The 16,157-nt window shown below is 37.2% G+C and overlaps 1 protein-coding gene across 2 annotated transcripts; it reads left to right on the forward strand.

The window, feature by feature from the left end:
• Positions 1–9,735: 9,735 nt before the first annotated feature.
• LOC116266856 (alcohol dehydrogenase 1-like) lies at positions 9,736–12,904 on the forward strand. Of its 2 annotated transcripts, XM_031648290.2 has the most exons (10): positions 9,736–9,875; positions 10,243–10,379; positions 10,689–10,735; positions 11,045–11,370; positions 11,472–11,554; positions 11,639–11,714; positions 11,804–11,865; positions 12,051–12,146; positions 12,291–12,452; positions 12,560–12,904. In XM_031648290.2, the coding sequence occupies exons 1-10, from the start codon at positions 9,842–9,844 to the stop codon at positions 12,674–12,676; spliced, it is 1,140 nt and encodes a 379-aa protein (XP_031504150.1). In that variant the 5' UTR covers positions 9,736–9,841; the 3' UTR covers positions 12,677–12,904. The 2 variants fall into 2 exon arrangements, with proteins under 2 accessions (XP_031504150.1, XP_031504149.1); XM_031648289.2 differs by lacking the exon at positions 9,736–9,875 and having other exon boundaries at positions 9,882–10,379.
• Positions 12,905–16,157: the final 3,253 nt, after the last annotated feature.

The raw sequence follows: 16,157 nt of genomic DNA on the forward strand, positions 1-16,157 counted from the left end.
TTCTTTCTTGCAAAAAAGTTGGACTTAACTTTAGGAACTGAAATACAGTTTTCAAGTGGTAAAAAATGTCAAGATGGTTTTCTTACCGTTTAGATAATAAGCTCTATACATTCCAAACCCAGTCATCCTATTGTCTGTACTTTCTGTTGGTCTTGTCATTGTAAAACTGATAAAAATCTAGCACCAATATCTGTAACCAGAAAACAGCACTCACGCAGGAAGATAGAGAGAGAGAGAGAGAGAGAAAATGAAAACAAGAAGAAACTGAGGAGAAGAAGTCGTAGCCAAAATGGTTTGCACGGCCTCTATTTATAATCCCATTTCCAGAATTCTAAAAGTCTCCAATCGTAGAATCCTAGGAGATTTCACAAGCTCCAAGGACATTAATTACATCATAGAAACCTAAGAGACTTCACATATTACAAGGATATTAACTACAACATAAAATCCTAAGAGACTTCCCATATAACAAGGATATTAACTACAACATAGAATCCTAGGAGACTCTTCATATGTTACAAGGACATTAAATATCTTAACACATTCTACAAGGAGGTGGAATCCTAAGAGACTCCTTTTCAACGTGCTGGTGAAGGATTTATATTTTAACACCGTCCCACAAGTTGTGCATGGTTTTGCACCATGTACAACTTGCCTTTTAGAAACCAGAATCGTTCCTTTGTTAATCCTTTTGTAAATAAGTCTGCAACTTGTTCATCTGTACGAACATAAATAGGCTGAATCTCATTGTCTTCCACATTTTGTCTAACAAAGTGTTGATCAATCTCAATGTGCTTTGCTCGACCATGTTGTACGAGATTAAAGGCAATGTTAATAGCGCTTTGATTATTGCACATTAACATTGATGTTTTAATTTTCTCCAATGCCTTCTAGCAAATGTCTAACCCATGTAACTTCAGCAGTACCTGCAGCCATGCATCTGTATTCAGCTTCAGTGCTGGATCTTGCTACTGCTTTTTGCTTTCGACAACTCCAAGACACAAGATTACGTCCAATGAAAATACAAAAACCAGAAATGGACTTTCTTTGATCGGGATCTCCAGCCCAATCTGCATCTGTGAATGTCATAAGTTGATGTCCAGTAGTTATATTTTCACTCTTACCATAAACTAAGCCATCTCCTGATGTCCCTTTAAGATATCTTAATATTCTTTTGACAACATCCATGTGAGTATCTCTAGGTGCATGCATAAATTGAGATACTTGGTTCACAGCATATATAATATCTGGTCTAGTAAATGTAAGATATTGAAGTGCCCCAACAATACTTCGATATTGCGTAGGATTTTCATATAACTCCCCATCTTGAGCACTTAGTCTTTGATTTAGAACACTAGGAGTTCCAACAGGCTTACAATCAGACATACCTGACTTTTTCAGCAGATCCAACGTGTATTTCTGTTGTGTCAATGTGAGGTGATTATTGTGCCTATCAATCTCCACTCCAAGAAAGAATCGTAAATCACCAAGCTCTTTCATTTTGAAGTTTTGCATCATCAAAACTTTAGCTTCTTCTATGTGTTTTTCTGAATTGCCTGTGATAACAAAATCATCAACATATATAAGAAGTAAAGTAAATATGTTTTCCTTTCGATAAATGAAAAGAGAGTGATCTAGAGGACATCTCCGAAAACCACATTCTTGAATCTTGCAAGAGAAAATGTCAAACCACGAACGTGAGGCCTGTTTAAGTCCATAAATAGATTTTCTTAGTTTGCAAACCCATGCATGAGAGTCTCCTTTCGTGTATCCTGGAGGTTGTTCCATATATACTTCCTCCCTTAAATCACCATGAAGAAAAGCATTCTTCACGTCCATTTGATGTAGTCTCCATCCATATTCAACTGCCAATGATATAATCACGCGAATTGTTCCCATTTTGATCACAGGGCTGAATGTCTCATCATAATCTTCTCCATATTGTTGTGTAAACCCTTTTGCTACTAACATTGCTTTGTGTCTTTCTATGCTGCCGTCAAGTTTGTATTTAATTTTGTATACCCATTTGGAGCCTACTACGTTCTTTTCGTGTGGTCTCGGAATGATCTCCCATGTTCCACATTCATGCAAGGCATCCATTTCTTCTTCCATAGCCTTTCTCCAATGATGTGATTTTGATGCTTGATCAAATGAAGTAGGTTCTTCCTCCTTGCCAACTTTTGCCATGAATAACTGAAAATCAAGTGATAAAGAATCATAGCTAACCCACCTGTGAATGGGATGACGAATGCGTTGGAATCTTCTAAGGTGGGGCATGTTGTCTTCTTCACTGTGAGCATCTCTGTCCCTTAGTCGTCGACTGTAGATAAGACCCGAATACCGATGTGCATCGTTGCTCTGTTCTTCATTATTGTTTTCGTGATGACTTGATGACTGTGTTGGATCTTCTTGATTTTCACTTTGAGCCATATCCGACGGTTGTATTGCTCTCTCTGAATCTTCACTTTGAGGCACATCATTTTCTATAACAGGATCTGCATTGAATAACTGTGTACTGGTCCAGGGATCATAAGATTCAATGGTCATAGGCATTTCATTTGTATTATCAAAACTATGTTCATCAAAAATGACATTTCTTGAAGTTTTGATACATTTAGTTGTTGGATCATAGCATCGAAAACCTTTATATTCATCAGCATATCCAACGAATCTACATTGAATAGCTTTGTCTTGAAACTTGTTCCTCAAGGCAGCATCAACGTGAACATAGCATACACAACCAAAAACCTTCAAGTTCTTGTAATCAGGTTGTTTGCCTAAGAGTGTAAAATATGGCGATTTAGACATCAAGAGTGTCATAGACAAACAATTTATTATGTATACAGCAGTATGGAAGGCTTCAGTCCACAAGGAAATGGGCACATTAGTATCATGCATCATGCTCATGGCGCTTTCAACTATATGTCGATATTTCCGCTCAACTACACCATTTTGTTGTGGTGTGTAAGGGCTCAACTACACCATTTTGTTGTGGTGTGTAAGGGCAGGAAATTTGTCTAGTTATCCCTTTTTCACGTAGAAATTCAATAAAATCAAGCGAGGAATATTCTGCCCCTCCATCACATTGAAAATGCACCACATTGGATCAAAATTTAGTTTGAATCATGGCATAGAAGTTTCGAAATATGTGAGGTACTTCTGATTTGTGTTTCATGAAGTAAATCCAGGTGAAACGTGAGTAAGAGACAATGAATAAGACATAATATCATGACCCAGACATGGAATCAATAGGGGCTGGCCCCCATACATCAGAAAAAATAGTTTCAAAAGGTTTGGAAGCCCTTTGATTTATATTATGGAAAGGTAAAACATGACTCTTACAAAGTCCGCAACTTGAACATTTTTTGACACTTAAAGTAAGAGGTAAACTTGATCTTGGAATGAGACTATCTGTGACAAGTTTTTCAATGAAATGTCGACCACAGTGTCCTAGCCGACTATGCCACAAATCAGACTCCAAAAATTGGTTAGGGCCCCTTACTTTTGATTGAAAATGGCAAGAACTTGGCACTGATGACGCATTATGAGAAAGAGAAAATGTCTTCAATCATATATCAAAAGTGGATGAATCCTTGGGTAGACATTCCTTGAGGACGTACATATTCCCTTGACGCTTCCCTCTAGCGAACATTTTCTTCGTTTGGAGGTCCTTGACATAGACAGAAGAAGGTGTGAATTCAACAGAAGAGCTTGTATCATCAATGAGTTTAGAAATTGATATGATGTTCTTTTTGATATTGGGAGCAAGAACAACATTAGACAGTGATAGAGACGATGATGACAATGGAATATGTGCATTTTCAATATGTGTAATAGGATGAGATTTTCTATCACCTGTTATAATGCAACTTCTACCGTAATGAGGGGATAAGTTAGTCAATTTACCTGCATTTCCTGTCACATGGGTAGCTGCACCTGAATCCAAGAACCATTCTCCTTGTTCATTTTGCTTTATAGTCATCTTTGAGAATGCGGTCATCAATAGCTGGAATCCTAGCAGACTTCCCACATAACAAGGATATTAACTACAACATAGAATCCTAAGAGACTCTTCACATGTTACAAGGACATTAAATATCTTAACACATTCTACAAGGAGGTGGAATCCTAAGAGACTCCTCTTCAACGTGCTGGTGAAGGATTTATATTTTAACAAAACCGATTTCTGTAACAAAAACATGGCCTTCTTAAATTATATGTTTAAAAACATGCATTCTACCATCAAACACCCTTTAATGCGTAGCCCTGGCTCCCCACGATTCGCTTTGTGAGTATGTGTTTCGTGCTTTGCCCCCACGAATTTTTCATAGAGACAGAACTAAGAGAAAGTGCAGACAGTAGAATGGCATGGATAGAACTTTATGAAAGGTCAAGTTTTTGTTAAAATATAAATCCTTCACCAGCACATTGAAGAGGAGTCTCTTAGGATTCCACCTCCTTGTAGAATGTGTTAAGATATTTAATGTCCTTGTAACATGTGAAGAGTCTTCTAGGATTCTATGTTGTAGTTAATATCCTTGTTATATGGGAAGTCTCCTAGGATTCTATGTTGTAGTTAATATCCTTGTAATATGTGAAGTCTCTTAGGTTTTTATGATGTAATTAATGTCCTTGGAGCTTGTGAAATCTCCTAGGATTCTACGATTGGAGACTCTTAGAATTCTGGAAATGGGATTATAAATAGAGGCCGTGCAAACCATTTTGGCTACGGCTTCTTCTCCTCAGTTTCTTCTTGTTTTCATTCTCTCTCTCCCTCTCTCTCTCTCTCTATATATATATATATCTCTATCTTCCTGCGTGAGTGCTGTTTTCTGGTTACAGATATTGGTGCTAGATTTCTATCAGGTTTCATATTTATCAATCAAAAGTTGAGCATAATCATGTCATGTTTTCTCAAACAAGAAAATTGTATTCATTGGACACATGAATGACCGCAGTTTCGTCAACCATGAGGCCAGATTTGTGAACTTGTCATTGACCAACTGTGCAAATACCAAAAGTGACAGACACAAGGGTGCTCGAAAAATTGGTACAGTAATGGCTGACAAGGTTGTGTTTCTCTGCCCACTTTGGCTTGGTTTTGACACTGCCAATGCATTGTGGTTTCGATATTCTTTCAGTAGGATCTGCAGGTTTTGCACATTGCTTTTCCGAAATGGAACTTGTTCCACCTACTTTTATGTTCCTCAAGTTCAAGACGATCAAAGCAACAAGATGCCCCAGTTACTGAGGTACTTTCGCACTGAGATTGTTCGAAGGTAAGTCCAGTTCTTCTCATTTCTTTAACCTATCAATCGTTAGCGGTATACCACCATAAACATAAGTTTCGCTCACATTTGTCTCAGACAAGAATGTTAACTGATATATCCTTGCTGAAATCTGTCCATTGAGATAATTAGCACAAAGTACATACTCTTGTAGTTGTGCCATTTGAGAGGTCTAACACAGAATCCTGTCAATGAAGTTGCTATGGGAGGCATCGAAGTGTGTGAGATAATGGCATTGAACCCAGCTTGACGAAAGAGCACCAAAAAGTTCATTGTTGCTCAAGCTACTCTAGATTAGGTTGGGATAAGTTCCGAGCACTTCTAATATGTTAGCTAACAGTTGGTTCCTTTCTCTGAATGGTAGAAACAGTTTTAGATTATTTATCTCTAAGGGCCAAGTGTCCAACAGACCATAATTTGTACAAAGGTCTAAGAAGAAAACCTGAATAAGTTTTCTTCTATACAAGAACGCATGGAACCAGAAAGAGAGGAGGATAGATCTAATTTAATGAGTTTTTTGAGGTTCTAAAATTCTAGGGAATAATTCCAACTGATTTTTTGTTTGCAGGAGAAAGCTCCACAGGTTCAACATGTACTTGATCTGATCTGCCACTGGATTGATCGTCTCTAAAAACGTATGTGTTTGAAATTTAGTGCATACCAGGAGCCATGTGTTCTTGCAGTCGTAATCCAAATCAAATCTATACATGTTAATCTTTCTACTATAAAGTCAGAAATACAAGAGATGGCTGGATAGTAAGTCGCACACTCGCATAAAGGCTGGATCAGTACTTCACCCTACATAAATCCGTCAAGTTTTCCGGGGGGGGGGGGGGGCTCAACTGGTCTAATTGAGAGTCCAGGAGGATGTTGACATTGTGTCTCTAGGACACATTTTCCTATAACACGTATTCCAAAAGTACCACGTTCTTGTTCTAGTTACTATGATGTGATTATAGATGTGGTTTCTGAACCTAACAAACAAATAATGAACATAATCATGCCATATTTCTTAGAAATATGATCATGCAATTCTTAAAATACTTGTTATGAGAACATGTGTTCTAAGAAATAAGGTGTAGAATCCAAAATGTGATGAGCATTCAAGAAAGAAATATCACCTGAAAGAGGATATCATTAACGAAATAAATCAATTGAAAATACATATTATTTTACCGCCATGCAATAGAACCGAACAATTTGTGACTTGCTGCTCCCTCCCGTTTGCTTTCAATTTCGAGCTATCTGAATGGCCTGGTAAAATACGACAAATGCAGATTTCCTATCTGAAATGGAATTGATCCACTTCAGTTATTTGATGATTGTAAATCTCCACTTAAGATTACACTTAATCATAGCATGAGCATCATCTCGAGACACCTAAAGCAGCCTTAGATCAAAGCAGCCTTAGATCCTAGGGGCATTGGATTAACCGCCCACTTACTTAAAATGACACTTTCCCATATTCATTTTTTAGTAGCTGGTGCAGCAGGGAGGACTGTGGTTGTCATGCAGACAGTGAATAGCATGGGCATCATTCTTTATGCAAGCTAAAGTTATAGATGGAGCCTAGGAGGCATACCCAACTGCTGCTGATCCCATGTGGGTTCAGACTTGGGTTTCGTTTTGAACTCAGTAGCAAGGACAAGGTACTCGGCTCTTTCTGGCATTTAAGCAGCTGATGGTGAGAAAGAATCAGCACTTCGAATTATGAAGTTCCATTTTGATACTAAAAGGAAGCCTACCAACGATGTCATTGTTAGAGAGATCCAAGAGAGCAGTGCCCCCATAGGTGAGTTGGATTGTTGTCGCAATTATGGAACTACAGATATGAGCTGAGATGGAACGGCAATAAAAGTACCAAAATAGAAGCAATTTGGTCATCTATAGTTACTGAAATCACCTCAAAGGTTCAAACTAGCAGGATTTGTGCTTCTAAGAAGTTAACTAGGAACCAGTCATAAAAACTTGGTCACGAACACTGGTATATATGAATTCATTTCCATTGGAACAGAACTAGAAATTTAAGTTCCAACATGCACATTGCTATGATGGTTGATTCCAGAAAGCTTCCAAGTTCTGCAGAAGCTGGTCTTTCTTAAATAAACTTTGAATTAGCTAAAATCCGGGCAGATCAGTACATTTTCACAATGCAAGAAGAAGCATATTTAGAAAAACAAGAGATGAAACGAGAGATTCTCATAAGAATTGTACTTTCTGAAGGCAAAACAGTATATGATAAAAACTGATTTTCATAAAAAGTAAATTATAGTCAAACTATGAACTCCAAGTCCATGTGGTTATCCTTCTAATAATATTCAAAGAGTACTGCAGACTCCTAAAATGATTATATAGATGTATATATGGTAAAGCACAGACATACATACATATATAGATACCATGAATAATTAATACTTTAATTTTGAAAATTTCATTTTTTTTACATCTTTTTTTACAATCTGTCTGCCGGTGTGTTCTTAGAAGGAAATTATTACTTGATTTACTTGATGACTCATCCATGCCACATTAATTTGAAGAATTTCAAAAACTACCAGCTCAAATTACCTATAATAAGGTAGGAGGAGCCAACTCTTCTACAAAGTGTAACCAACGGTCTAACATCCATGCCAAACAAAAGTGATGGTTTATGCTAAAATTTCATTAACTACTGAAGGAAAAATATGTTTAGATCGTGAACTTTTGGTACTTATGCATGTCTTTTCTAAAAGTAAAATCAAGAATCCACAATGGTTTGTCATAACATTTTAACGCATTAGGAACCACATTCTTTTTATGTTTCAGACAATAGGTATAAAAGTTGAAACACTATGCTTCAAAATTAATGTACTATTAAATAAACAGTAATTAATGTACTATCAAAATTAATGTACTATTAAATAAACTATTAAATAAACTTCACTAACCCAGGAATATTAAGTAATTTACAAAATTTATTCAGTTTTCACGACTTTAAATGGTTCAATCGGACAGCCCATAATTCCATTGAAGGAAATAAAGAAACAAGAACAGAAATGACATCATATACACATAAATGGCAACACCAAGAAACAGAAAGAGGGAGAGAGAGAGAGCATACGGGCAACGATGGGCAGGCAAGTTGCAGCAGAGGATAGAGAAGAAATGGGGAGAGCACGAGAGGGCGCGGAAGAAATCTTGATGCCTCTGAATTGTGAGCACAGGGAACCCAACTGACAGGAAGAAGGCCTGGAGCTGGTGGAGGTGGCAGTAGCAAAGAGGGAGGGAGGAGAGAACAGGGCAGAGGTAATAGCCTGCAAACAGGAAGAAGTGGAGTATGGCGACAGGAAGAAGAAGCAAGCAAACCTTCCCTCTCCAACTCAAAATCAAAATATGTCATACAGAAAAAAGAGGGAAATGCAGGAATCGAGAAACGGGAAAGAGAAATGAGAAGATTCCAGAGCACAGGCACAAAATGAAGAAATTGGGATTTCCAGAACACAGGCACAAATTGAAGAAATTGGGATTTACCTGATAGCAAAAAGTGACAGATGACGAGTCGACCAGCGAAGTGGACCGCCTCTCGTTCCCTCACAGGCCTTCACTCTTCCGGCGTCACTCCTCCGCCTTCACAGGTCTGCACAAGGGATTGGCTGCTTTTCACGGCAGACGAACAGCGACGACATCGAGAGAGAGAGGGAGAGAGATGGTTACCTAAGGTGGAGGGGCGGAGATGCACAGATCTGATGAGGATCTGATCTATGGCGGCGAGCAAGATGAGGTCGTTCTGGCGATAGAGACGGTCGAGGGAGGAGGAGAGTGAGAGGACGAGAGAGAGGATGAGGGAGAAGGAGAGTGAGAGGGCGAAAGAGGCAGCTGCGGGCTTGCGGCAGGAGGGAGAGGGAGGCGTTGCGTGGGTGGGAGGCGAAGGCGAGCCTAACGGGCAGAAAAATAAACTTCCACCCCTCGCGGAGGAAAGAAGTTTCCGGAAATGCACGGGCATTTTTTTCATTCCGCGTTTGATGAAACGAGGAATATATCTCCTACAGTGGATTTCCGGCCCGTCAAACGTCCCCTGAATGGTAAACTGGAAGATCTTTTGCTTGACGCCTATTGCGTGGTTTTTATGCAAGGAGAATCGAAAGAAAGAGATGATGAAGGCAGAAAAAACCAGGTAGCGGTTTTGCTATTCCGTCCGAGGCGCCGACGACGATTATTCTTTGCGTTGACGGAAAAGAAGGGGAAGACAAAGGAGAAATCTTCATCCGAAACCGCTGCGTGCAAAACCGGCTGACTCCAAGAAAGCCGGTGGTTTTGTCTCTCTCCCCTTCCTATCCGCGTCTCTCTCTCTTTTCTCTCCGTCGATGGACGTCGATCCACTCGAGCTGTGCTGTATAAATATAGATAGCCATGCGAAGAGATGGTCTCCCGATCGAAGGAATTCGACTGTTGAGCGGGAATTGAGAGCTCTTCTTTCTTTCCTATCTCTGTCTCCGTTCACTCTTTTGTTGTTGCTATTGTACTCTTGCTCTCCTACCTTTCTCTGGTTCTCCCTTTCGTTGGGGTGTTGAAGGGAGATGGCTACCGCTGGGCAAGTCATCCGTTGCAAAGGTAACAGGGAGCTATTTGACATGAAAGTGTTTCATCCCATTTCTTTGTCCCCACAACTCTCCCTCTGTCCGTCCTGCTGATGGATGGTCGAAGGATGATCCAATTTTTGTTGGTCTGCAATTTCATGAATTCATGGGGACTCTGACAGAAAACCCATCGGAAGATGTAAATGAAAGGTTGCAAAATTTGCTGTTTGCTTTTTTCCTTTTTTGGTTGCCAACATATTGGTGAGTTTGGAAGTTTAGAATGTTTCCAGGAAAAAGGGAAAACGTACTCGACAGATCTCCTTCTCCTGATCTTTGTTTTCTGCTTCTTGCTTTTGTGCCTGATCTCTCTCTATTTTGTGGCTATGGGTGTTTTGGTTCAGCTGCTGTTGCCTGGGAGGCGGGGAAGCCATTGGTGATCGAAGAGGTCGAGGTGGCACCACCCCAAGCCATGGAAGTCAGGATAAACATCCTCTTCACTGCCCTCTGTCACACTGATGTGTACTTCTGGGAAGCAAAGGTAATCCTCATTTTTTATTTGCCTTATCTCATTTCTCACCACTACTTCAATTAGAACGAGACAAGAAGTCGTCAGGTGGGACCATGAAAACAGAGCCATCAGACATGCAAGTTACTGTGGTTTCCCCTGCAATTGAAAAAAAAAAATGGATTCCCTTCCTCGAAGGCCTGGACATCTGTGGTTGTTTACACAGAGGTCCAATTAGAACAGGGCTTTTGGATTGATTAACTCTACGCTTGCAGAAAACCACTTAGAAAATAAGTTCTGTTATTAACTTGTGTTTTATTTTTCCAATTTCCTGGTGTGCAGGGGCAGAAGCCATTGTTCCCCAGAATTTTTGGACATGAGGCTGGGGGGTGAGTTTTTCTTTCTTTGTCTTTTCTAGCCTTTTTCTTTTACTATTTTTTTCTTCTTATTTTCTTGTGTGAGAAAATCTTCCTAGAGAAACACAACAGTTAACACTTCACAACTCCATCAGGGATTATATTTTCTCACGCAAGATTTGTCAAACTTGTATAATCATAACTGCAGCATAGGTTAGATGGGTTTCTGCTACTCAACATCACAGTTACAGTTTGTAGCCTATAATTTAAGTTAATGAAGCATCAACGAGATGGAGGTTTTATTTTTCTAACCCTCACAACGGCTGACTTTCAATTTTGCAGGATTGTTGAAAGTGTCGGTGAAGGCGTGACTGATCTTCAGCCTGGTGACCATGTTCTCCCTGTCTTCACTGGGGAATGTGGGGAATGTGCACACTGCAAGTCTGAAGAGAGCAACATGTGCGATCTTCTCAGGATCAACACGGACAGGGGAGTGATGCTTGCTGATGGGAAATCAAGGTTCTCCATTAAAGGGCAGCCCATCTATCACTTTGTTGGCACCTCCACCTTCAGTGAATACACAGTTGTACATGTCGGTTGCCTTGCCAAGGTCAATTCAAAGGCTCCTCTGGACAAAGTTTGTGTCCTTAGCTGTGGAATTTCAACAGGCAAGGGAAACTGTTTACTAAATCATTCTCACTCCATTTCTTTCCTTTGGTTTAAGAAAATGAAGTTCTCGTAATCGATTGTTCCCCGGAATGGGTTTCAGGATTTGGAGCCACTGTTAATGTGGCTAAGCCAAAGAAGGGTCAAAGTGTGGCTGTTTTTGGCTTGGGTGCTGTAGGCCTTGCTGTAAGTTCTTGGATTTCCTAAAAGCTCTGCATCTACATGTCCTTTTGTGTCCTACATATATTACCTTTCTTTTGCTACTTTTAGGCCGCTGAAGGTGCAAGGGTCGCTGGAGCTTCACGAATTATTGGAATTGATCTGAACCCCAACAGATTTGAAGAAGGTCTGTTTTATGATGGCGCGAACATGATCCAGCTCATTCTGATTTTACTTGCAGATTAGTGATTCTTCTTTGCTTTTCACTTATTTCAGCGAAGAAATTTGGTTGCACAGAGTTTCTGAACCCCAAGGACTATGATAAACCCATTCAAGAGGTCTGCTTCTAGACAAACCAGCTTTAGAGGAAAACTTATAGTGAAGAAATTTTCCTATTCTTATTCATATTATGTAATGTATTACTTAACTGGACTAAAACGCTTCTTTCCTGGATGCTAACTTCTTACTTGATAGAAGACCACTTAATTGTTATTGACCCATTGAAGTGTTTAGTCACTTGCAGGTGATTGCAGAAAAGACCAATGGTGGGGTTGACAGGAGTGTTGAGTGCACAGGGAACATCAATGCCATGATATCGGCCTTTGAGTGTGTTCATGATGTGAGTGGTCTCCTACACATTATTGCATTTCTGAGATCTGATTGATTCCCGAAAAAAATCAAAATGAATTGACTACACTAAAGTCTTTCTGAATTCAAAGTCTCTTAGTCTCTTCTTTCCTGACGAGTTCTGTCTCTTTTACAGGGATGGGGTGTTGCCGTTCTGGTTGGTGTCCCACACCAAGACGCAGTATTCAAGACACACCCCATCAACTTCTTGAATGAGAAAACACTGAAGGGAACGTTCTATGGTAACTACAAGACACGCACTCACATCCCCGGGGTGGTTGAGTTATACATGAAGAAGGTCATCTCTCTCTCTGATATATATATATATATATGTGTGTGTGTGTGTGTGTATGTGTTCTTGCATTTATTGGTGAAGGCCTGAGAAATGTGGTTAAATGGTTACAGGAGCTGGAGTTGGACAAATTCATCACTCACCAAATTCCATTCTCTGAAATCAACGAGGCCTTTGATTTGATGCTGAGTGGCCAAGGCATTCGCTGTGTGATGACCATGGATTCTTGAACGATGATGCAACTGAGAAGGAAAGAAGGAAAAGAAGCAAAACAGGAGATGCGTCTGTCTGTGCTGGTCCTGTTGCAGCTTTACAGTCTTTGCCTTTCTTTTTTGTTCGTAGAAGTGAGTCTTGTTTTTTTGTACACGGTGTGATGATCGGAAGAGAAAATCTGTATTGAATCTTCTGTTGCATTTTTGACGAAGCAAGTATTTATAAAATTTTTGATGAGTTCATCAGTTTGTTGTCTGGTTCACGCGCGCGAGTGTATGTGTTTTTTCGGTCCATTTCTGATGGATTGTATTGGTATTAGTAATGACATCAATGCACCCTTTTAACTTAAATTATTGTTAATGCTCCTAACAATGATTTTTAGTTAAGGATTTTTAATTTTGACTATTTCACACACAGACACACAAACCCACCCACCCATCCAACCAGGATTGTCTGATTCAATCTAATGTGATTAACAGTAATCATTATCACTTCACACTTTTTTTCTTTTTATTCTTTTTCTCAAACATCCATCTTCTTTAAATAAACAATTTTGGTTAGATGGTTAAATTATTCTGGCGCTATAGTCATTATTCAATTACTCATAAATAAATATATATATATATATATATATAAGGGAGAGGGAGAAAAACAAATGATAGTTATTCGACCATTAGGTCAGGGACAAAAACCGCACTGCTTAAAGTTGGTGATTGAAATTCATGATATGACCTTAAGAATAAGTTGATGGGAACATATGTTAATTTTATCATTTTTTAGAGTTTAACAGTGTTTTTATAAAAAGAAAAATCACATTACTGTTTTGATATTTAAAAATCCTCATTTTAAATAAAACCTACTTGAACCAAAACATGTTTTCCATCATAATAGTTTTCACAAATATATTATGATGTTTATCTTATGCTTCAAACGTTTATTTAGCAATAATTTAGAGGGTCTGGTTTTTGTCCATGATCCTACTCTGTACTCTGACGATATCAATAAATAGGATTAGGATCGGATATCTGACTGAACTTCTTTTTTTAAATATCGACATAAAAAAATTAACACCTAATTAATAAATTAGAATAACTTTTATTATGGACACGCCTACGTTTTACGTTGTAAAATATAACCTTTTATCAGTGAACTCCACGTTATCACTACACACGTTTAACTTGATATGGTAAAAAAATACTATCCAAAATTGATAAAATTAAGTTTATTATTATGCCTTGTTTCCCTTTACTATATCAAAGAGTACTAAATACATGATTGGTTTTATCCAAGTTAGTTAGCTTTTTCCATTAACATCTAAATTGTTCAAGTGAATTTTATATATATATATATATATCATCGAATGGAAGCCTATACAATTCCTAAGTTGGCTAGCTGTATTTTCAGTCACTTATCGGATAATTTTTTATGGACTTAACAATTAATCTTATTTTAAAAATTTATACACTGGATAGCTATGAGAAAACTTTTAGTCTTTTACCTCATCATATCCATTGATTTCAAATCTAAAAAATCATATACCTTGAAACTGTCCAAAGTATTGAACTTTGGATAAGGAAAAAAATCGAAAGCGGACTTTACTATCATAATCTTTTAAGACTCAAATGTCTTCATTGTATTATTACTTTAAAATAGAACGTATTAGTTCGGCATAGAAGAAAAATTACATTCAATTATATGTAATTGTGAATTTTTATTTGATAAATAAACTTAACTTTACAAAATACGGTTAAGGATTTTGCAATATTAAAAATAGTGCACTTAACTTTTCATACTCTTATCAAAACGTCCAAGTTCTCAATTGTAACAAAAATATTGCGTTTTTGTTGGTATCGCTAGTGCAGATTGGTGTGATATATAGAAACGCTAAAATACTCTCTAACTGAGATTCAGTTAAGTTTATTAATTTTGTACTTACTCGCTTAAACTATATCAAAAAGTAGTAGTGGTGGCGGTAGTACAGGATTGACTAACTATATCCATATCAGTTAGCTTTTTTATTAATATATCTAAATTATTTAAGTGGAAGTTTTTTTTTTAATATTTTGATGCTTCAGTGGTTATTCACAAAGTTAGGTATTTTTTTGTCATTTCCTAGAAGTGGAAATAATAATATTATTTTTTAAAATATTATCGCTATATTTTTAGGTATAACCATTGAGAATTTCTTTATATATATATATAAGTGGAAGTTTTTTTTTTTTTTAATATTTTGATGCTTCAGTGGTTATTCACAAAGTTAGGTATTTTTTTTGTCATTTCCTAGAAGTGGAAATAATAATATTATTTTTTTAAAATATTATCGCTATATTTTTAGGTATAACCATTGAGAATTTCTTTATATATATATATAAGTGGAAGTTTTTTTTTTTTTAATATTTTGATGCTTCAGTGGTTATTCACAAAGTTAGGTATTTTTTTGTCATTTCCTAGAAGTGGAAATAATAATATTATTTTTTTAAAATATTATCGCTATATTTTTAGGTATAACCATTGAGAATTTCTTTATATATATATATATATCATTTACAGAAGATTTTTAGCTTAGTCAACTTAAAAACAATAAAATTATAGACTTGCTTGTAAGATATTTTTTGAGCTGTCATGGGTTGGCCGTGTTCATATGGTTCATGTGATACAGACGGCCAAGTTCGTCAGGTGTGCTCGAGTCAAACCAAGAAACCCACTGTTTTTGGCTAAGCTGGGTCCCGTATACAGACAGTACGCGTTTAATGAGGGATGTGGGTAGGCCCGGAGGCAATTCGGCCGATCAAAATTCAAAGGCTCAATTTCGGCCGGTTTTTATGACCTCCGAATTGGCCATTCACCATTGCAGAATAAACGAGATATTTTAATATTATATATATATATATATATATAATTTTTATTACAATTAATTATATTTATATATCATTTTATAAAAAATATATATTTTTACTCAGGCTTAGCTTTTAATGGTCAGGCCAAACCTAGGTTTCGAATGTCAAGCCACCAGATGCCAAGGCTTACCTGAAGTTTTGTTTTTCAAATGAAATGCTTTATGAAAAAAATATAACATGAAAAAAGTTATAAAAATAAATGAAAATTTAATTTAAGGGAGACAATAAATTCACCTTTTTTTTTGCTCGTTGTTATTTAAGATTTTAATACGCATTTATACATGCTCAAGATTTTTTCCTTTTTCCAATTTTATATGTGAAAACTACAACCTGGTAGACACATACCGTATGCAAAAATATTGTATTTCTAAAAAAATCTTGAAATAAAATCTTGATAGACTTTTTTTTAATTTGTTGTAGATTTTAAAGCAACACAAAAATCTCAAACTTAAATGTATTATTTCACGTCTTTCTACAAAATAAGACCTTTGAACTTGGTTTTGAAACTGCCTGAGTTTGTCTTATGAGACTCGAGAGATCAATTTTTTTGTGATAAACTCAATTTCACCAATCCAATTTTAGGTCAATTACAAAATTGAAA

This window comes from Nymphaea colorata, chromosome 13 (genome assembly GCF_008831285.2).
Source record: "Nymphaea colorata isolate Beijing-Zhang1983 chromosome 13, ASM883128v2, whole genome shotgun sequence".
NCBI classification, from domain to species: domain Eukaryota; kingdom Viridiplantae; phylum Streptophyta; class Magnoliopsida; order Nymphaeales; family Nymphaeaceae; genus Nymphaea; species Nymphaea colorata.